Source organism: Mytilus edulis, chromosome 13 (assembly GCF_963676685.1).
Source record: "Mytilus edulis chromosome 13, xbMytEdul2.2, whole genome shotgun sequence".
Classification (NCBI taxonomy): Eukaryota; Metazoa; Mollusca; class Bivalvia; order Mytilida; family Mytilidae; genus Mytilus; species Mytilus edulis.
In genome coordinates this window covers 15840268-15865103 of record NC_092356.1, presented here as the reverse complement: position 1 = coordinate 15865103, position 24836 = coordinate 15840268, and the positions used below count along the sequence as shown (strand labels likewise).

Here is a 24836-nt window from a genome sequence, read left to right as displayed (position 1 = left end):
AATTTACAGAGCATTATGATCTGAGATGTTTATTATAGTTACATTCACAACCGTCACTTCGCTTGGCTTTTCTTTTGTCTTTTTCATATTATCACAAAATTCATTTGATACAGAAAAAATAAGAAATGGAAATTCCAGTGACACAATTTGCGTCTATATAAATGTAAACCTATACGTTCACCACACTTAATCACTCTATTTCTGGGGTAACAATAGTTTATTATATCATCTCATCCAAATACCGTTTCACAAGCTTTTTGCATTAAGAAATTAAAGACTTTCGGAAGATGGTCCATTTATAGACCTCTTACCGTTTGTGCAACATGTTATCTAGACTTGTTCCTTGTCCTTTGTCAGTTTGGCTCTGAGATACCGTATGTTGCATGCAAAGTAGAGGATCAGTCTACATGTTATTCTGATTTTATTATCAAATTTCGAAATATGGAGAACAAAAGAACACGGAAGTACTCATTTATTTGAGAAAAAAACCAAACAATAGGACATTTACAACATTACTGCCAACAATAAATACGCATTAAATAAAAAACTAAAGTTCATCTTAAATCGAGTTTCTAACACATGTTTGAAACAAAAAAGATGATTTTGCAATGTCGTTGGTTGAATTCGCTTTGCTTAGAAAGTTTTCACCAATCACAACACTTTGATTTTTGAAAATGTTTTCAGATTGCAATAGTTTCTGAAATGTCAAATCAAGCAGTGTTTTCAAAAAAGGTGTGAACATTGGATTCATTCTTTATGAACAATATCGTCTTTAACAAAGACACTGACTGTTAAAATATTTTGCAAATCTGAATCTATAACATAGCAACTAAATGTACAAATAAAGCCATTGCCGTTTTCAAGTCATGATCCGCAAGTTCATCGAAACTTTGGGAAAATGGTTTATCAGTTGTCACTGGTGTATTCATTGATGTTTGACGGGTTGTTTTTATTACTCTTGTTGTTGTAGATTGCATTGTTGTTGTCTTCGTTGTGGGCGTGGTTGTAGTGGTGGGCGTGGTCGTAGGTGTTGTTGTGGTGAGCGTGATTGTTGTAGTAATGGGCGTGGTTATTGTAGTTGGTGGCGTCGTCGTGGTCGTGCTGGTACTAGTTGAAGTGGTCGTCTTTGGAACCAGGCACGTATAGCAGCATTTCCCAGAACGGATCTGTTGACCATACTGGCTGCATTGGTTTATGTCACAATTGAACAGTGGGTCATCTCCAAATGGACAAATATCTGAAGAAGAACTGAATAGATTTAAGATAGAACTCTTGCTGAAACTAATAACCAAACCTTGACATAAAATTATTTGTTTTTTAAACCATAAACAGTGAAAAACGTCACATTGGCATTATACATTGTGTACGGCCATTAACACCGAGCCGTGCTTCACATCGATCAACAAGCTATAAAGGGTCCTAAAATTACTAGTGTAAAACAATTCAAACAGGAAAATCAACGATCTAATCTAAATAAGAAACGAGAAATTTGAAATACATATGGTAGGAACTACACCATCAACAACTAAACAACCTGTTTATTTATATGGCGATTTCCATTGTTGTTCTATGCGTAGAGCGTTCCTGATGAAGGTTAACCCAGAAAACCGCTTCGGACGCATACAATTGATGGTGTTTTTCCATTCAATAATCTAGATACTACATGCACCATCTACGTGAATATTTCAGTAAAATCCAAATTGCAAGTAGATCATGCATGTAGATTTCACTTCTTACCTGGGACATTGGGCGCGTCTACAGAGCTAACACATTGGCCTTGTTGACACCACTGAAAACAGTCAAATACATTGGATAAGTTAAGTTTGACTCTATGAGTAAATTAACAAGAGCTGTTGTGCTGGAATAATTCAGGTACTATATACCCTTGACTTTCATTTTTTTCATGTTTTAGCGTAACTGGTGATGGTTAATTCGGAAGAAGTGTTTCAAATGCACAAAATGTAGTTTGTGGTTTTATCATTTAAATATATGTATCAAAAAGCTTTTTTAAAGAATCAAACATAACATGAAAGTATGAAAGCCAACAGCTTCAAGCAAAATTCATATGATTAAGGCATAAACAAGACAAGACAAACTGATTATTAAACAAAAATTCAGAAAACAGATCACGAATCTAGGCTCACGAATTACAGCCATACCTTATAGTTTCCACAAGCTGTGCCGTCATGTGCAAATTGACTTGAACAAGGTCCATTCAGATTTGCAGGATTTCTACACTGTAATCTGTAACATACACTGGCCCATTTCATTGTTGTTAAAGGATAGTTTTCCTGAAAAAAATGGAAGAAACCTCATTGTGACAACAAACAAACTGAACACACATATTTTTAACATTTAAGAACCTTTTTATGGTTTATAACGTTATGTTCAATTATAATGGAAAATAAGCGAACATCATTGCATGCTATACCTAATTACTCTTTGTAAAATTCCTGGTAGATAGCACAAGCGTGATAGCTGAGGGAAAATGGAGGAATACAAAAAAAAATATGGAAAAAAAAATTTAACTAAAAAAGGACACTCATTTCCTTTATGACTATAAAAAGACTTCTCTCATTTTGCATTTCAATAGTTATCAAAGGTACCAGGATTATAATGTAATACGCCAGACGCACATTTCGTCTAAATAAGACTTATCAGTGACGTTCAGATCAAAATAGTTGTAAAGCCAAACAGGTAAAAAGTTGAAGAGCATTGAGGACCCAAAATGTCAAATACGGCAATGTCCTCCTCCCCACTATTCAGTCAACTACCTCTTCACTGCATAGTAACCCGAAAACAATGAAATCTTCAGTTCGAGAAGGCTATATATACATATAAATTGCTGTAAATTATATCGTTATATTGTGTTTTTGTAAATATTACTCTTCCATACTGTAAGCATACTGGACTTAAACACATACCCTGCACATTGCTGACCCACCGTTTGGGGCATATGTAAGTCTACACTGATCATCAACACCGTATACCGTTTCACCTGGGTTGAATGCAGCAAGTGTCAAATCTACCAATCCATCCATGGGAGAATTTTCCAAACAGTTTCTAAAATATTCAATCATTTTCACAGTTACAAGATATCATTTAAGTAGCAACTTAGACTTGTTCAAAGAACAGTTAATACTAACTGATAAATGTATACCTTTTATTCCTTCGACAATTGTATAAAAAAAATCGAATTCAGATGTTTAAGTTTGCAGAGAGGTGAACAAAAGTTGTCCAGGTCTCGAGCTGATTTCTGTCAATATGTCAATGGGCCTTACTCGAAAATATATATCTGCTTAACGTTTCTAACTAACAGCTAATTAACTGAAATGTTGCACAAGGAACATGCTTCATTGTGTCTGCATATTTAGAGATCTTTCTGGACAACTTTTGTTCCCCTCTCTGCTTAACTTTTCTAACTAACAGCTAATTAAATGAAATGTTGCACAAGGAACATGCTTCATTGTGTCTGCATATTTAGAGATCTTCTTAAAATAAAAGATTTTAGCAAAAATACCGAACTCTAAGGTAAAACCTGTCAAATCAAACGTCAGACTTGAATTACGAAGGTACAAACGGAATATAATGTTATATTCCTGACTTCATATAGACATTCGTATCATATCTAGTATAAATAGTTATCAAAGGTACCAAGCTTATAATTTAATACACCAGACGTGCGTTTCGTCTACACACGATTCATCAGTGACGCTCAGAACAAAATAGTTATAAAGCCAGACAAGTACAAAGTTGAAGATCATCTAAGACCCCAAATTCCAAGTTGTGCCAAATACGATTAAGGTTATCTATGCCTGCAATAGGAATATCCTTAGAATTTTGAAAAATTCATACTTTTATAAACAGTAAATTTATAAAAATGACCATATAATTGATATTCATGTCAACTACGAAGTGCTGAATACTGAGTTGGTGATACCCTCGGGGACGAAACGTCCACCAGCAGTGGCATCGACCCAGTGTTGTAAATAGTTATCAAAGGTAACAGGCTGGCAATTAAATACCCCAGACGCGTGTTTCGTCTACACAAGACTCAACAGTGACGCTCAGAACAAAATAGTTATAAAGCCAAACAAGTACAAAGTTGAAGAGCATTGAGGACCCCAGATTCCAAAAAAGTTGTGCCAAATACGATTAAGGTTATCGATGCCTGCAATAGGATTATTCTTAAAATTTTGAAAATTCATAGTTTTGTAAATAGGAAATTTATAAGAATTACCATATAATTGATATTCATGTCAGCACCGATGTGCTGACTACTGAGTTGGTGATACCCTCGGGGAATAAACGTCCACCAGCAGTGGCATCGACCCAGTGATGTAAATTGTTATCTAAGTACTTGGCTTATAGTTTAATACCCCAGACGCGCGTTTCGTCTGCACCAGACTCATCAGTGACTCTCAGAACAAACTAGTTATAAAGCCAAACAAGTACAAAGTTGAAGAGCATCGAGGACCACTAATTACAAAAAGTTGTGCCAAATACGACTAAGGTTATCTATGCTTGGAATAAGAATATCCTCAATATTTTGAAAAATCCATTCTTTAGTAAACAGGAAATTTATAAAAAAAAAAATACCATATAATTGATATTCATGTCAACACCGAAGTGCTGACTACTGGGCTGGTGATATCCTCCACCAGCAGTGGTATCGACCCATCCAACTTATATCCAAATGTTACTTACGTTTCTAAACCCGCTATGTATGCTCCAATCGCTGCCCTTGAACATGAGGAAAATATAAAATTTCTGGATGCTGAGGTGGCTGAGCTGTATTCACTATTGGGGAGTGAAGGAGACATTACATATCCAAACTCTGCTGAACATCCGTTGGAATGATAGCTGTCATGAGATGCTCCTAGGCTACAAGATAAAAAAAAACCAACTTTATACATATTTTGGATTTCAAAGGCTTGAAAAGCAACGAAGAAGATATTCGAAGTCTTTCAATAGGTGTTCATATTGTCAAAATTCTTCAATTGCCAATATTTAACATACCATTTTGAATTGCAAGGTTCAAATAAATATTGCTGAGAAATACTGTAAACATTAATGAAAAAAAAGAAGACAATAACATAAATTTACTTGTGTGCAAGTTCGTGTGCAGCGATGTGTATAATCATGGCGTTGAATGTTTCTTCGTTGACAGATGATGCATACGAGTTACACACTCTTGAAAGGTAAGCTATCCCTGAAAAGAAAGAAACACATGTAAATACTTGTGTGCGACCGGTAAGCTTAATCAATTAGATACAATTATTCAAGTGAACTACAGCTTGATATTGTGTCGGGTAGGGTCTTATAAAATATTTATTATCACATTGTGAATTCCGCATTGGTTTGTGTAGAAAATTGATTTTCTATTTTGTACAAAATTATTTCCTACAAAAAACTGTGTTGGTTTTGCAGATTAATATTTTTTATCCTGTCCTTGGTAAGATTTATCGTTTTTAAATTTTGCACAAGGCAGATTTTTAAACTCCTCTTGACCACCGTTCCTCCATAGATTAGCAAATGGAATTGTTGTCTCCTAAGACAAAACTAGTCTGAAACGGAAAAAGGCAAACACCTACTGTTACATAAAAAAACATGTGAAAAATGACACATGCCGAGATAAATAGCTGAAATTGTTTTAGTTGGAGATGACGTCGATGTACTCTTGAAAGAATACCAAATCTTCAATAGATGTCAACTTTGCTTAAATATATTAATACCTCAGCATAGTTTAATTACTAATTTTGACAATGACTGTTAAATTAATATATAGTCAAATACCTATTGTCCTTTTATCTGTTATTTTCTCTGCCAAATCATACCTACAAAAAAGTTAAAATACTTAAAGAATTTATACATAAGTTGTTGAAGACAATTAAGATTTCTAAAACAATATTATGTGGTTTGGAAAAGTTGCTCAAGAGACAAAACTCTTATGAGACAATAGTAATCAAAACAAAGGAGTAAACAAAGACTAACACACCCAAAAAACATGCACTGTGAAAAGTAATAAACAGCTGCGCCATGAGCGCATGATACGCCCGACGTCTTGTGTGGAAGTTTTATGCAATAATCATAAAAAGTTTCTGAGAAAGTTTTAAGCAATTACCATTTATTGCTTTTGAGACACAGCGGGACATGTAACCCCCCCCCCCCCCACCCTGTTTTTTTTTACAAATATCACTAAAATAAAATTTTGAGTCATCACCAAAAAGTATACAGATCTTTAGATTAATATAACAAAGAAGTGTGTAAAGTTTAAATGCAATAATCATAAATCGTTTTTGAGATACGGCACGACATGTAAAAACCCCCTCCCCCTTTTTTTACAAAATACTCAATAACTCAAAAATGAAATTTTGAATCATCACCAAAAAGTATACAGATATTAAGATTAATATAACTAAGAAGTGTGTAAAGTTTTAAGCAATAATCAGGAATCGTTTTTGAAATACGGTACGACATGTGAAAAAAAAACACACCCCTGTTTTAGTTACAAAGTGCCGTAACTCAAAAAGTTTAAATCTTATTTTCACCAAAAAGTATACAGATCATTTGACCATCATAAAAAACAACTATATTAAGTTTCATGAAATTTAGATAAGTCGTTCTCAAGTTACGGTGCGACATGTTTACGCCGGACAGACAGACGGACGGACGGACAGACGGACGGACAGACAGACGGACGAACACCGGACATTTGTATACCATAATACGTCCCGTCAAAATTTTGACGGGCGTATAAAAACTCTGAGGAAAATTCAAAACGGAAAGTCCCTAATCAAATGGCAAAATCAAATGATAAAACACATCAAACGAATGGACAACTGTCATATTCATGAGTTGGTACAGACATTTTCAAATGTAGAAAATGATGGATTGAACCTGACAAATTACCTCCCTATACCACAGAATGCCACCTTGATGTTAGAAAAACTCTCGATGCATGTCTTGTACATAAAAAAGCCCATCAAAGATACCAGGCTTTTAATATTGTAAGTGAGACTCAATTTCTTCAACAAAAGACACCGATGAAGCTCAAACCATTGAACCATATAAAGTTAAAAGGCCAAATAAAGTATAACCAAGAATTTGAAGAGCATTGAGAATCCAAAATTTACAAAGAGTTTGCAAAATACAGCTTAGGTAATCTAATAAATGATACTATTTTATCTTGTACAGTCAGTGTTCACTCTATACGTACCCAGTAAACAGTGCAGCATGATCGTGAGGTGGAATGGCACCAGTGTTTCTGTTGGCATTTATCCATTGTGAAAATGTCAGTAATGTATTTCCATCATTAACTACATTCGAACTGATGACATTGTCTTCTGTCCATCGTGAGGCTTCAATATTCTATTTGAAAATACAGTAAGGTTTATGTTATCACTTGAAAGGACCATGCATGTTTCCATGGTTTTTCAAATAATGGTAAAAAAAAATCAGCAACAATTCTAGGTAGAAAATATCTAGCTGTCTATGCAAAAATGGGGAAACTATTTCAAATAAGAAGTTCAATCTGAGACTTCAACGTTTCTATTTAAAATAATAACAGTAAGTTGTAGACACATAATAAGATTCATTCCTATGAAGAATAAATCCGGTTATCGGAGGAAAGTGGGCTTACGTTTTGGGAGTTGTCCCGCTTTGCACACGTGGTGGAACTTGTTATGTATTATGAATCACGTTAATTATTTTAACCTTGATAACTGTGACGTCATCATTCTTTCTTTACCACGATACAGCAGAGAGAAGACGCAAAAAATTGGGTTCCGTATGAATTAACTAATGTTTGTTTCAAAAGTTACCCGCCCACCCACCACTTAAATTAAAGATATACTTCTAAAATGTAATTAATATGCACGTGTTGAATATTATATATCATGTTGTTCGTTTTTCTCCTGTTTTTGTTCTATTTTTCAGGTTGAAATGACTGGTAGTTTATTCCGATTGTAATCCCAATCCTTCGTCACGGCTTGAGATAAAGACTCCGACCATTTAATGGCGAAAATAGCGATACAACATCTACAAATATAGTATGCTTCTTATAATGGAATTATGTATCCGCTGAGCTTCTGTTTCCCAGGGCCAGCATCCGATATATTTTGGAAGCAATAATGTTAATAAGGATATTATGTTGATATATATAAGGAAATGACATTATAAGGAATAACAATAAGGTGGGAATAAAGAATAAGAATAATGTGGAAATAAGGAATAAGGAATGGACAATAATGTGGAAATAAGGAATGGACAATAATGTGGAAATACGGAATAAGGAATGGAATATAAGGTTTAATTATATATACTAGGGACTTGCCAATTATGTGTCTCGGCAGTCCCATTCTTTGTCAAGCCGTGGCCGTACAATTTTGTACTTTTGCCAAATAAAACATTTCTTACTTTATATTTGTATGTCATTTGGCCCAACGTTGTCTCAGATAACCGATTCAGAGAAACATGTTTCAATACCTTTCGAATTTAAAATGAATCAAATGAAATAAAGATATACCTAGAAGATACATAATTTAAAAAAAATAAACAATTTTACTAATCCAGAGGAAAATTTACTAGAACCGGGCTTACCTATAATGCAATGAAAAATAAGAAAAAAAAACTTTAAAACAACTATGGTGTGGAAAAGTCAAATATTTGAATATAGCACGTTCTTAATTTAATTTTGAGCAAGTGCTTCACTTAACTGAACTCATAGTAGGATTTACACAGGCGGTTTTGTAAAAATACTTTAACTTTGATGCTTTTTTGTTTCAAATTAAATTGAATGAATAAGCTTTATACTTCAAATCTAATTTGGTCAGTGTAAGCACGAGGCTTATTTGCACAATGTCAAAATTTTACTGGGTTTTTAGCAAACCTGTAAGAAAACTTACCGTAGCGATAACAAACCCTGCCAATATGACCTTGACGTCTCCTTCCGGTGTCATTAATGATTCATATCTTGTATTTATCTAAAAATAAAAGATTTGAAACAAAAATGAAAGATAATAAGAATATAGGGGCATCGTGAATAAACTACTCTTATGGTAAAATTGTATGGATAGGACCAAGAACATATTAAACAAATGAAAATCAATTAAAATATTAAGGAATATTTACTAAAAAATAAAATAAAAAACCAAAACAAAATAAAAATAAAAAGGTGTGTTCGTTCCACAAGCGCACGTGCTTTGTACATATTTTCCATAGACAAACGTTTAGCATAGAACTGTTAAAATCTAAAAGTCAGAGTTGTTTAATCCATCCATATGCACTCACAACCAAAAGCATTAGCATCATCAACAGTTGTCTTCTATCATATCTTATTATTTGTTTCAATTTTGGTTTGGTTATAATATTTGAAAAAATATGGCGATGGCCCTTAAACTTAGATTGTTTTTGTTAAATTGATTGACACGCATGTCGGACAATTAAGAACATGACATCTTGTATAGACACTCATCTCTGGTGTTCTGAGTTGTTAATAATAAGCGATGACTTATACCCTATGTATCAGCTGTCGTGTCGCCATAACAGCAGCTAAATGCACTTTTCAATATACGTAATAACATTTTTGAGGTTTGGTCTGATTGAAATCAAGATAACCTCAATCCAGTATTAGTTTATCGATGAACCTTATCATAATACAGAATGCTGTTAGCTAATATAAATAAACGTAGTGTATTAGCTCTTGGTGAATAGCAAAGTTCAGTGATTTCTTTTAATCAGCCTAAAACTCTAACCTTACCAATGTTCTAACATATTTAATATTGACTGTATAACATGTATAATGAACTATGATATATTCAGGTAATTTAAGTTTATATTATTTCACAAAAGATGAATCAAAATGTTTCAGAAATACGATGCCCCCTTTCCCTGCATAACGCACAGAATTCTATTGGTCTTGGTCTACCATATGCATGTACAAATGTCGGTTAACTTGATGATGTGCCATATATGAACTGGCTTTTTACTTTGAGATCGGCATGTTTGATCTGATTTAATCACAAATACTATCAATATATCAATATATATATATTTTAATATTCAATACTGACTCACCCCGTTGGTAACGAACAAGTAAAATTGTATAATCATATTTTCTGCGTCTGCATGCTTTTGTGCATCGTCTGTTGCTGTAGACATTTCTTTCCAACTGTAAATAAAATATAAATATGTACCAATATAAATCATTTCAAAAATACATGTATGAGGGTGTAGGTGGGTGCTTACAGACTATAAAAATAATGATCACAAAAAAAAGAGAAAATAGAGAAAAATGGAGCAAAACAAATAAAAAATAGAGAATGACTCGAATGAAAAGAATAGAGATTAAAGGGCGAAAAGCAAAAAGAGTCAATAGAGAAAAATGCCTAAAGATTAAAAAAATACAGAAATTAAGGACCACCATCCAGACCCTTCTGTATGCAATTTCAAGTTGAACTAACAATCAATTGAATGAAAGGCATTTAGAAAAACTAAATGAAATCAAGCTATTGTAGAGTTTGCTTATGTTTCTATATTTTTTCTTTTAAACCTTTGAGTAGGTTTAGCAAGTTATTATTAAAAACTTCTTTTATCACTACTTTATCTATAATGCGTATTTACATGTATGCATTGGTAAATTTCAATTGGTTTGATGGCATAGAACAAATTTATAAAATAATACAATGAGCATAATATACGTTTGTACAGATAAAGTTTCATGTAGTTGTCTAGTCCAGTATCCTCGAGGATCATGACTTTTAATAAATGGAGCAACTACTGCATAACTTGCGGACACGAAAGACATAAAACAAGTTATATTTAATACGTATTTTTGATTTTCAGGAAAAATTACATTCTCAAAATTTCATCTTTGAATAAGAACTGTTTTTCATCATTTATTAGATTTTAAGATCAATATTGGTATACACGTTCTACTATAAATAATGAAGGTATGTGTATGCTTACATGACATAGTTTGCATAATCAATACAGACTAAATACTCCACGTATAGTAGTGAAATCTGCCTTTTTGTACGTTTCTTTCCTTCTAAAAAATATCACAATAATGCAGATAAAATAATAAAAGTAACAGGGTAACTGTTCTCTAGTAATTTTTATTATGGAAGCTTATGCTGCGGAGTAGTATAATTATCCAGCTGTATGCTATAACTAGAAATGTTCTTAATGATTTTATCGTTTATTAGTTTTCCTCGCAAATTTATCGTTTTCCTCAACCATTATGAAAACCCTTAATTTCGACTTCATGTATTCAGCGATCCTTATAGATTTATTAAGTCGTTTTCTTCGCATTTCTGATCGTTGATCTTAATTTTTAGGATTTTCAACAATTTTGTTTTTTTGTTTTTAAGCTCATGAGATAGCAATGGTAATTTGTTGCTTTTTAATAAACGTCCAAATATTTCAAAAATATTCAGGATGACACACAAATAGATACAATACAAACAAATGGTGAAAAGCTAGGTCATAAACAGGAAAAACATACTTTATAAAATTTTAGAAAATAACATAAAGAGTAAATATACTACTAAATGTTGCACATGTCGGGTGTTTAAGAATTCATCTGTTATATTTTTATCATTATCTCTGGCTCTTCCAAAAAATTCCGCATAGACTGAACAAATGTTCACGAAATATTTGCCACTGTACGTTAACCAACAAGAACTTTAATCCATACATTTCAGTTCAACGCATATAACTGAAAACTTTATTTATTTATAAAACTAATGTTTACAGAATTATACAAATGCACATTACTAACAAATACCTTTTGTTGGACTTGACCTCTTTCCTCTATCCTGAAAAATAACCAAAATTTACAATCTTTTATTGGCCGTTGAAATATTTGGCAGATTATTTACAAACAGGCCAATATCGCCCAGATATGATGGAATTCAGATTTTTACACCAACTTATTTTCGCGAGTAATCTTATGAAGCCAATTTTGTGAGATGAAAAATGCTTATGTCAAAAAAGAGGGGCGAAAGATACCAGAGGAACAGTCAAACTCATAAATCGAAAATAAACCGACAACGCCATGGCTAAAAATGAAAAAGACAAACAGAAAATAATAGTACACAAGAATAACATAGACAACTAAAGACTGAGCAACACGAACCCCACCAAAAACTTAGAGATCTCAGGTGCTTCGGAAGGGTAAGCAAATTCTGTTCCCCATGTGGCACCCGTCGTGTAGATCATGTTATTACAAATCCATTAAATACTTCAACCGAATCTAATTGTCAATTTCTTGATGGAAGTAAAAATATGAGTCCGACTTAACTGTATCAGTTGTATCCTTTATCTCTAGTTCGATTGGATAGATTCGTTCAACATAGTCACCAAATTTTTAATTATTTAGTGAGAGAACATCATCTATATAGGTTCACATCAATATAGGGGAAAGTAAAGTAAAAGTTAATATTAAAAACAAAAGGATCCGCGAAACTGAGTAAAAAATTTTGAACACGCAGTCCCGTTGATAAAGATATAAATCCTCTTATGATGGTACAACTTTAAAGCTTTAAAATGCGAGGATTGCTGAAAACTTAACTTTGAAATAGTAAACCGAGAAAGGTTGTAGTCTTCGTCTTTCTTCATTGTCATCAACCAAAAATTAATTTCCTAAAAGAAAAAGCAAGAACAAAACAAAACAAACAACATCCCGCCACCACCAAACAAATTAATGGCAAACAGAGAAAGCGTTTATAAACGTCTGTTTTGTCTAACTTTCTCCCAAAATAAATATATATAAAATTATTAAAGAGTAAAATTTCGAAAGAATATACTTACACGGAAATTAAATACGGGTACTGAGTTGGTCGTTGAATTTGATTCTGTGATTCTTTCTGTTGTTAATTGTGGGTCTGTAGTAAAACCTGGATTCTCTTTCAAATATAATGAGTAAAACATTGAAATTCAACGAACAAATATATTGAGTAATTTAATGTTTTCAATTTAAAATTTTGATAAAATGCCCAACGTGTCTACGTATTTATGAATCCTGCATTTCAAATGTTAAGGTTTTTGCGTCCATCGTGTCTGTATTTTTTTAAATTATATTGCATGGCAGTTATCTCTATCCTTTTCATATTTTCCCAATAATTCTTTGTTCTCTTCTTTATCATGTTTAAAGACGATTTTTCTCTTTTCTTTATTTTCTGGGCACATTATTCTGTAGTAATGATCTATCATTCTCTATTCTGTAAACATCAGTCAGACTCTTGTACATGTTGAAAGCTGAATTTTTCTTCCAATCTTTTCTGCTCTTTCTTTACATGACTTGTACAAATGATTTACTTGACTGCGAAAAGGATATAGTAACGTTTCTTGGTCTAACTGTTGCAACGGGTTTGAAAATACCATTGATCATGTACTACTTGATAACAGTCTTCATGCAGGAATACTGGCAATATTGAGTCGAAAACACCTGTCAAGATCGGGGTTTAACATTACAATATTAATATTAACAGACTCGTGTTTGTGTCTATGTGTGTCAGAGGAAGGGTTTTATTCGACTTGCAATTGGATGTCATTGGACCATCTTTTAGTCCACCAAGGACAAGAAAAGCTGGTTCAAATTAACATTAAAAGTGTGGTCAATAAGAACAAATAAAGGTAGTCTTTAACCGAATAATAAACTTTTCATGACGATGGCTTTTATCTAACACTATGTACCTTTTAAGACGAAAGTATCATTAAAGAACGTTTGACCTTCTGCAAAAAGCGTTTCATAGACTAAATATTTCCTGTCAAGAGCAGGATGGGCTGTTGTCTTTTCGGATGAAATTTGTGGCGATACGACGACTTGTCTCTTGGTCCGAGATCCTGCTGTTTCTGATGGCTCAAGTGTAAACCATGATGAGCCTATTATGTATGTGGCATGCTGTAATAATATACCATAAGAATTTATTTCATATACTCAATAAAAGTTTAAATCATATTATCTATACAACTATGTAAAGTTCTATGTTCACATGCAATAACAAGAAAAGAATCAAAACATGGTCTGAAACATCTGATCTTTTCGCTGAATCAGCCCGTATCATAATTTAACACTTCATTGATTAATACAAGAATATGAACTGTTAGCAAAAAATAAAAATTCTAGGCATAAATCATAATCTCAACATTTTGGTATCGATGTTTTCAAAAGCTTGTATCATATTTTCCCTCCGGTTTATATGATCCGTTCATCCTATATCGACTCTTAAAACTCAAGAGTCTATCTAAAAATGAGGGTACTTTTTCTAAAAATGAGAGTACTTTTTATATGGCCTTCCAAATACCTTCCAAATCCCTAACATCACTAAAGAGACATTTATTTGTCGAAATCCGGATCTGGTGTACTAAAAACATATTGACAACGTATGTTTGTGGTATAACATCATGGCCACAAGTTAAAAAACTTTTTTTCTGTTTAGTATTAAATTTATATTAAGATCCATTTTGTTACATCTTGTGATCAATTTTATTTGGCAATCGTCACTATAAAACTTGAACAGAAATACTTACAACATGATAACGTGATAATTCGTCACTATAAAACTTGACTACAAATACTTCCAACATGATAACGTGATAATTCGTCACTATAAAACTGGACTAGAAATACTTACAATATGATAACGTGATAAGTCGTCACTATAAAACTTGACTAGAAATACTTACAACATGATAACGTGATAAGTCGTCACTATAAAACTTGACTAGAAATACTTACAACATGATAACGTGATAAGTCGTCACTATAAAACTTGACTACAAATACTTACAACATGATAACGTGATAAGTCGTCACTATAAAACTTGACTAGAAATACTTACAATATGATAACGTGATAAGTCGTCACTATAAAACTTGATTAGAAATACTTACAACATGATAACGTGATAATTCGTCACTATAAAACTGGAATAGAAATACTTCGACATGATAACGTGATAAGTCGTCACTATAAAACTTGATTAGAAATACTAACAATATGATAACGTGATAAGTCGTCACTATAAAACTGGAATAGAAATACTTACAACATGATAACGTGATAAGTCGTCACTATAAAACTTGACTAGAAATACTTACAACATGATAACGTGATAAGTCGTCACTATAAAACTTGACTACAAATACTTACAACATGATAACGTGATAATTCGTCACTATAAAACTGGCCTAGAAATACTTACAACATGAGAACGTGATAAGTCGTCACTATAAAACTTGACTAGAAATACTTACAACATGATAACGTGATAAATCGTCACTATAAAACTGGCCGAGAAATACTTACAACATGATAACGTGATAAGTCGTCACTATAAAACTTGAATAGAAATACTTACAACATGATAACGTGATAAGTCGTCACTATAAAACTTGACTACAAATACTTACAACATGATAACGTGATAATTCGTCACTATAAAAATGGCCTAGAAATACTTACAACATGAGAACGTGATAAGTCATCACTATAAAACTGGAATAGAAATACTTCGACATGATAACGTGATAAGTCGTCACTATAAAACTTGATTAGAAATATTTACAATATGATAACGTGAAACGTCGTCACTATAAAACTGGAACAGAAATACTTACAACATGATAACGTGATAATTCGTCACTATAAAACTTGACTACAAATACTTCCAACATGATAACGTGATAATTCGTCACTATAAACTGGACTACAAATACTTACAATATGATAACGTGATAAGTCGTCACTATAAAACTGGACTAGAAATACTTACAACATGATAACGTGATAAGTCGTCACTATAAAACTTGACTAGAAATACTTACAACATGATAACGTGATAAGTCGTCACTATAAAACTTGACTACAAATACTTACAACATGATAACGTGATAAGTCGTCACTATAAAACTTGACTAGAAATACTTACAATATGATAACGTGATAAGTCGTCACTATAAAACTTGATTAGAAATACTTACAACATGATAACGTGATAATTCGTCACTATAAAACTGGAATAGAAATACTTCGACATGATAACGTGATAAGTCGTCACTATAAAACTTGATTAGAAATACTTACAATATGATAACGTGATAAGTCGTCACTATAAAACTGGAATAGAAATACTTACAACATGATAACGTGATAAGTCGTCACTATAAAACTTGACTAGAAATACTTACAACATGATAACGTGATAAGTCGTCACTATAAAACTTGACTACAAATACTTACAACATGATAACGTGATAATTCGTCACTATAAAACTGGCCTAGAAATACTTACAACATGAGAACGTGATAAGTCGTCACTATAAAACTTGACTAGAAATACTTACAACATGATAACGTGATAAATCGTCACTATAAAACTGGCCGAGAAATACTTACAACATGATAACGTGATAAGTCGTCACTATAAAACTTGAATAGAAATACTTACAACATGATAACGTGATAAGTCGTCACTATAAAACTTGACTACAAATACTTACAACATGATAACGTGATAATTCGTCACTATAAAACTGGCCTAGAAATACTTACAACATGAGAACGTGATAAGTCATCACTATAAAACTGGAATAGAAATACTTCGACATGATAACGTGATAAGTCGTCACTATAAAACTTGATTAGAAATATTTACAATATGATAACGTGAAACGTCGTCACTATAAAACTGGAATAGAAATACTTACAACATGATAACGTGATAAGTCGTCACTATAAAACTTGACTAGAAATACTTACAACATGATAACGTGATAAGTCGTCACTATAAAACTTGACTACAAATACTTACAACATGATAACGTGATAATTCGTCACTATAAAACTTGACTACAAATACTTACAACATGAGAACGTGATAAGTCGTCACTATAAAACTGGCCTAGAAATACTTACAACATGATAACGTGATAAGTCGTCACTATAAAACTTGACTAGAAATATACTTACAACATGATAACGTGATAAGTCGTCACTATAAAACTTGACTAGAAATACTTACAACATGATAACGTGATAAGTCGTCACTATAAAACTGGAATAGAAATACTTACAATATGATAACGTGATAAGTCGTCACTATAAAACTTGAATAGAAATACTTACAACATGATAACGTGATAAGTCGTCACTATAAAACTTGAATAGAAATACTTACAACATGATAACGTGATAATTCGTCACTATAAAACTGGAATAGAAATACTTACAATATGATAACGTGATAAGTCGTCACTATAAAACTTGACTAGAAATACTTACAACATGATAACGTGATAAGTCGTCACTATAAAACTGGAATAGAAATACTTACAACATGATAACGTGATAAGTCGTCACTATAAAACTTGACTAGAAATACTTACAACATGATAACGTGATAATTCGTCACTATAAAACTGGAATAGAAATACTTACAATATGATAACGTGATAAGTCGTCACTATAAAACTTGAATAGAAATACTTACAACATGATAACGTGATAAGTCGTCACTATAAAACTTGAATAGAAATACTTACAACATGATAACGTGATAATTCGTCACTATAAAACTGGAATAGAAATACTTACAATATGATAACGTGATAAGTCGTCACTATAAAACTTGACTAGAAATACTTACAACATGATAACGTGATAAGTCGTCACTATAAAACTTGACTAGAAATACTTACAACATGATAACGTGATAAGTCGTCACCATAAAACTTGACTACAAATACTTACAACATGATAACGTGATAAGTCGTCACTATAAAACTTGAATAGAAATACTTACAACATGATAACGTGATAATTCGTCACTATAAAACTGGAATAGAAATACTTACAATATGATAACGTGATAAGTCGTCACTATAAAACTTGACTAGAAATACTTACAACATGATAACGTGATAAGTCGTCACTATAAAACTTGACTAGAAATACTTACAATATGATAACGTGATAAGTCGTCACTATAAAACTTGACTAGAAATACTTACAACATGATAACGTGATAAGTCGTCACTATAAAACTGGAATAGAAATACTTACAACATGATAACGTGATAAGTCGTCACTATAAAACTTGACTAGAAATACTTACAACATGATAACGTGATAATTCGTCACTATAAAACTGGAATAGAAATATTTACAATATGATAACGTGATAAGTCGTCACTATAAAACTTGAATAGAAATACTTACAACATGATAACGTGATAAGTCGTCACTATAAAACTTGAATAGAAATACTTACAACATGATAACGTGATAATTCGTCACTATAAAACTGGAATAGAAATACTTACAATATGATAACGTGATAAGTCGTCACTATAAAACTTGACTAGAAATACTTACAACATGATAACGTGATAATTCGTCACTATAAAACTGGCCTAGAAATACTTACAACATGCATGTCCAGTGAAGGATGTTTATTCAATATTGTCGACATCGCAATATCTACAATGTTAACACGATATAGTGTCAACATTGTTTACATTGTTTGAACCCTTATATAATGTATACATCGTTGACATCGCGATGTATACAATGTTAAAACGATGTTGTGTCAACATCGTTTACATTGTTTGAACCCTTATATATTGTTTACATCGTTGACATCGTTAACATTGCGATGTATACAATGTAAACACGATGTCGTGTCAACATCGTTGACATTGTTTGAACTCTTATATATTGTTTACATCGTTGACATCGTTAACATCGCGATGTTTACAATGTTAACAAGATGTCGTGTCAACATCGTTTACATTGTTTGATCCCTTATATATTGTTTACATCGTTGACATCGTTAACATTGCGATGTATACAATGTAAACACGATGTCTTGTCAACATTGTTGACATTGTTTGAACTTATATATATTGTTTACATCGTTGACATCGTTAACATCGTGATGTTTACAAGGTTAACACGATGTCGTGTGAACATCGTTGACATTGTTTGAACTCTTATATATTGCTTACATCGTTGACATCGTTAATATAGCGATGTATACATATAAGAAGATGCGGTATAAGTTCAAATGAGACAACTTTTTATTTAAGTTACATCTTTTATAAATAAACCCCTATAGGTTTGTCATTAATACGGAGTTTTGGTTTTTATCGAGTAGCAAGCTATGATAGGCACAAAAAACACTAGTGTAAAACTATTTGAACAGGAAAAATAAAGGTCTAATGTAAAAAACATGAAACCAGAAACACGTATGAACAATTCAACAAACGACAACTACTGAACGACAGATTCCTGACTAAGGACAAGTGCAAACAAATGCAGTTAGTTTAACGTTTATATACGTACCATAGACTCAATATAAAATATAAACACGATTTTGACACAATATTGTTAGCATTGTTATGTGAACAATTTAAACAGAAAGGTATATATATAAAAAAGAAGTGGTATGATTGCAAATAAGTAAAATTTCCAGTACATACATACTAACTGGCACATCTATAGATAACCGTATGGCCTTTAACATTGAGCAAAGTTTATATGGCATAGTTAACAATAAAAGACGCCGACATGAAAAATGGTATTTTTTTTTAACTATATAACTAACTGCTTAACCATGTTAACTTATTTAAAAAAAAAAGAACGAAAAAAAATGTATAAACAACAACAACAAGATGTTGACACTATATTGTTAACATTATGATGTATACGATGTGAACGATGTAAACAGAAAGGTGTAGACACTATATATACAATATAAACACGATGTTGACACAATATTGTCAACATCGCGATGTATACGATGTGAACGATGTAAGCAGAATGGTATAGACTTTATATATATAAATATAATATAAACACGATGTTGACACGATATTGTCAACATCGCGATGTATTCGATGCAAACGATGTAAACAGAAAGGTATAGACTTTATATATATATAAATCCAATATAAACACGATGTTGACACGATATTGTCAACATCGCGATGTATACGATGTGAACGATGTAAACAGAAAGGTATAAACTCTATATATACAATATCAACACGATGTTGACACAATATTGTCAACATCGCGATGTATACGATGTGAACGATGTAAACAGAAAGGTATAGACTTTACATATATATATACAATATAAACACGATGTTGACACAATATTGTCAACATCGCGATGTATACGATGTGAACGATGTAAACAGAAAGGTATAGACTTTACATATATATATACAATATAAACACGATGTTGACACAATATTGTCAACATCGCGATGTATACGATGTGAACGATGTAAACAGAAAGGTATAGACTTTATATATATATATGTATATATACAATATAAACACGATGTTGACACGATATTGTCAACATCGCGATGTATACGATGTGAACGATGTAAACAGAAAGGTATAGACTCTATATATACACAATGTTGATACAATATTGTCAACATCGCGATGTATACGATATGAACGATGTAAACAGAAAGCTATAGACTCTATATATATACAATATAAACACGATGTCGACACGATATTGTCAACATCCCAATGTATACGATGTGAACGATGTAAACAGAAAGGTATAGAACATATTGATAGGATACAATGTAAACACAATAACGACCCTATAAAGTTGACATTGCGATGTTGACAATATCGACAAAACATCGTGCACTGGACATAGTTCACAAGATGATAACGTGATAAGTCGTCACTATAAAACTTGACTAGAAATATACTTACAACATGATAACGTGATAAGTCGTCACTATAAAACTTGACTAGAAATATACTTACAACATGATAACGTGATAAGTCGTCACTATTAAACTTGATTAGAAATACTCACAACATGATAACGTGATAAGTCGTCACTATAAAACTTGACTAGAAATACTTACAACATGATAACGTGATAAGTCGTCACTATAAAACTTGACTAGAAATACTTACAACATGATAACGTGATAAGTCGTCACTATAAAACTTGACTAGAAATACTTACAATATGATAACTTGATAAGTCGTCACTATAAAACTGGACTAGAAATACTTACTTATAGGTTAGACAATACTTGGTCATGTTTTATGAAGATTTAAGCCCAATTTAGAACATATTCACACTTTCGAGTGACCTTACAAAATTAGCCTTTCCCATTGTAATATTCAAACCTTATAAGAGTTCACTTTTTGTAATGAAACAAATGTAAAACATAGGTAATCATCATTTCAATTGATGGAATGAAACAGCACTGACATAGTTTGTGAGGACCGAATAGATAAATTGTTTTTCTTCTGCTTCAGGTAAAATTTAATATTTATATATCTTGAGATTTTTTTTTATTTTAAAAAACAACACAATGTTATATAAATCCCCTTTTTGAAATTTGATTTTTTTGTTTATAAATATAAAACTCTCTGTATACCCATTTAAATTCAGACCATTCAACATTAAATGCTTACTTTTTATTGATAATTTTATATGTATTGTGTTTCTCTTTAAAAAAAATCCTTTGCTTTATGTATCAGCAGTCTGGCATTGTTTTCTTGAAAGAAAAAAAAACCCTCAAATGCCAGGTATATAATAAATAAATATTATTTTACCTACATCCTGACCCCCATTGTTTTTAATATGTGTACCATTAGAAAATGTATAAAAATTTCTAAAATTCAAAATGTTTTGTTTTAATCTTTGCTCTTTCATGTTTAATCGGTAGGCTCTTTTCCCAGGGAAAATGCCTCAGGGGATTGTACACTTTATTAGTGCAGTTATTAAGAGTTCACTTTCATAATTAACTGACAATGAAAAAAGTCATTCATGTATAGCATTTCATAGTGCATGGAAAACCATGCACTATGAAAATTAGAGGGTAAACAAGAACTATCTTTAAAAAAGATATCCGACGTATTTAAAATTGAGTATATGTTTAAAACTATCATTTCGATAACCTTCAGAAGCACAAAGATACCATGTAAATAACGTTTTCTCTGTTTGTGTTCAGTATTCTCGGTCCTCGTATCTTTCTGTTTACATTCACCAAAACCCCGCGGAAATCTCACATGCGTAGGTGCGTTCTAAAAGTCATGTACGTTCGTACAACAAAGTTTACATTAAAAGTTATATAATTGTCATAAACAGCTGTCACGGATGCAAAGAGCTATTGGAGAAACAATTATTTTAATAAAAATATAAATCATTGTAAGATCTAGTTCAAATATTTATAGTTTTTCACTTGCTTTCCATCACGATATAATTAACGAGACGTTTTTTCAAACACAACCAAATCATCCACCATGACAGCATTTTGTCCAATCACAGAAAGGATTTTGGAGCATGCGTATTCTGTTGCCATAGTTAAGCGTCTTTAAGTTCAAAGGGCACAAACCGAAACTATACCGACTACGTTGGAAAAACTGACTTTTCATTGGACGAGAAGGTCGAGTATGTTCTAAAATATGATAACGTGATAAGTCGTCACTATAAAACTGGAATAGAAATACTTACAACATGATAACGTGATAAGTCGTCACTATAAAACTGGAATAGAAATACTTACAACATGATGACGTGATAAGTCGTCACTATAAAACTGGAATAGAAATACTTACAATATGATAACGTGATAAGTCGTCACTATAAAACTGGACTAGAAATACTTACAATATGATAACGTGATAAGTCGTCACTATAAAACTGGACTAGAAATACTTACAATATGATAATGTGATAAGTCGTCACTATAAAACTTGACTAGAAATATACTTACAACATGATAACGTGATAAGTAGTCACTATAAAACTTGATTAGAAATACTTACAATATGATTACGTGATAAGTCGTCACTATAAAACTTGATTAGAAATACTTACAATATGATAACGTGATAAGTCGTCACTATAAAACTTGATTAGAAATACTTACAATATGATAACGTGATAAGTCGTCACTATAAAACTGGACTAGAAATACTTACAACATGATAACGTGATAAGTCGTCACTATAAAACTGGACTAGAAATAATTACAACATGATAACGTGATAAGTCGTCACTATAAAACTTGACTAGAAATACTTACAACATGATAACGTGATAAGCCGTCACTATAAAACTGGAATAGAAATACTTACAACATGATAACGTGATAAGTCGTCACTATAAAACTGGAATAGAAATACTTACAACATGATAACGTGAGTCGTCACTATAAAACTTGATTAGAAATACTTACAACATGATAACGTGATAAGTCGTCACTATAAAACTTGACTAGAAATACTTACAACATGATAACGTGATAAGTCGTCACTATAAAACTGGACTAGAAATACTTACAATATGATAACGTGATAAGTCGTCACTATAAAACTGGCCGAGAAATACTTACAACATGATAACGTGATAAGTCGTCACTATAAAACTGGACTAGAAATACTTACAACATGATAAGTCGTCACCATACAACTAGATTAGAAATACTTACAACATGATAACGTGATAAGTCGTCACTATAAAACTGGCCGAGAAATACTTACAACATGATAACGTGATAAGTCGTCACTATAAAACTGGACTAGAAATACTTACAACATGATAACGTGATAAGTCGTCACTATAAAACTTGACTAGAAATACTTACAACATGATAACGTGATAAGTCGTCACTATAAAACTGGAATAGAAATACTTACAACATGATAATGTGATAAGTCGTCACTATAAAACTTGATTAGAAATACTTACAACAGGATAACGTGATAAGTCGTCACTATAAAACTTGATTAGAAATACTTACAACATGATAACGTGATAAGTCGTCACTATAAAACTGGACTAGAAATACTTACAACATGATAAGTCGTCACCATAAAACTTGATTAGAAATACTTACAACATGATAACGTGATAAGTCGTCACTATAAAACTGGCCGAGAAATACTTACAACATGATAACGTGATAAGTCGTCACTATAAAACTGGACTAGAAATACTTACAACATGATAACGTGATAAGTCGTCACTATAAAACTTGAGTAGAAATACTTACAACAGGATAACGTGATAAGTCGTCACTATAAAACTGGACTAGAAATACTTACAACATGATAACGTGATAAGTCGTCACTATAAAACTGGACTAGAAATACTTACAACATGATAACGTGATAAGTCGTCACTATAAAACTTGATTAGAAATACTTACAACATGATAACGTGATAAGTCGTCACTATAAAACTTAATTAGAAATACTTACAATATGAAAACGTGATAAGTCGTCATTATAAAACTGGACTAGAAATACTTACAACATGATAACGTGATAAGTCGTCACTATAAAACTGGACTAGAAATACTTACAACACGATAACGTGATAAGTCGTCACTATAAAACTTGATTAGAAATACTTACAACATGATAACGTGATAAATCGTCACTATAAAACTGGACTAGAAATACTTACAATATGATAACGTGATAAGTCGTCACTATAAAACTGGACTAGAAATACTTACAATATGATAACGTGATAAGTCGTCACTATAAAACTTGACTAGTGCTGAGGCTTTGTTTTCTGTATTGTAGTACAACGTAAAATCCTGCAATTTAAATTCAAATCATTGATAAAACATAAAACTGACTGTAACTAGGGTATAGTGGATACGGAAAGAAATAGAGTCCTGAAACATTCATCTTAGTTTAGTTCCGTGATTAATTTGGTATAGCATGGTAATACATCTGTGGTTATCTTTTATTTTTCGTGACTTGTCTAGACTCAGGGTGATTTAAAGAGTTATTTGGTGTCAACCAAAATTTCGAGACATA

General features: G+C 32.0%; 1 protein-coding gene across 2 annotated transcripts in view; it reads right to left on the bottom strand.

Annotated features, from left to right (window-relative positions):
• Positions 1–457: 457 nt before the first annotated feature.
• The window catches only part of LOC139502167 (uncharacterized), a 42714-nt gene continuing 18335 nt past the window's right edge, over positions 458–24836 (bottom strand). For both annotated transcript variants that reach the window (XM_071291543.1, XM_071291544.1), the window contains exons 3-17: positions 24527–24610; positions 13699–13906; positions 12814–12908; positions 11789–11819; positions 10969–11050; positions 10078–10171; positions 8907–8984; positions 7220–7371; positions 5797–5837; positions 5107–5212; positions 4708–4884; positions 2925–3063; positions 2160–2291; positions 1738–1789; positions 458–1237 (exon numbers count right to left, since the gene is read on the bottom strand). In XM_071291543.1, the coding sequence (XP_071147644.1) occupies positions 816–1237; positions 1738–1789; positions 2160–2291; positions 2925–3063; positions 4708–4884; positions 5107–5212; positions 5797–5837; positions 7220–7371; positions 8907–8984; positions 10078–10171; positions 10969–11050; positions 11789–11819; positions 12814–12908; positions 13699–13906; positions 24527–24610 (1893 nt within the window). In that variant the 3' untranslated portion in view covers positions 458–815. The remainder of the gene's footprint in view (positions 1238–1737; positions 1790–2159; positions 2292–2924; positions 3064–4707; positions 4885–5106; positions 5213–5796; positions 5838–7219; positions 7372–8906; positions 8985–10077; positions 10172–10968; positions 11051–11788; positions 11820–12813; positions 12909–13698; positions 13907–24526; positions 24611–24836) is intronic.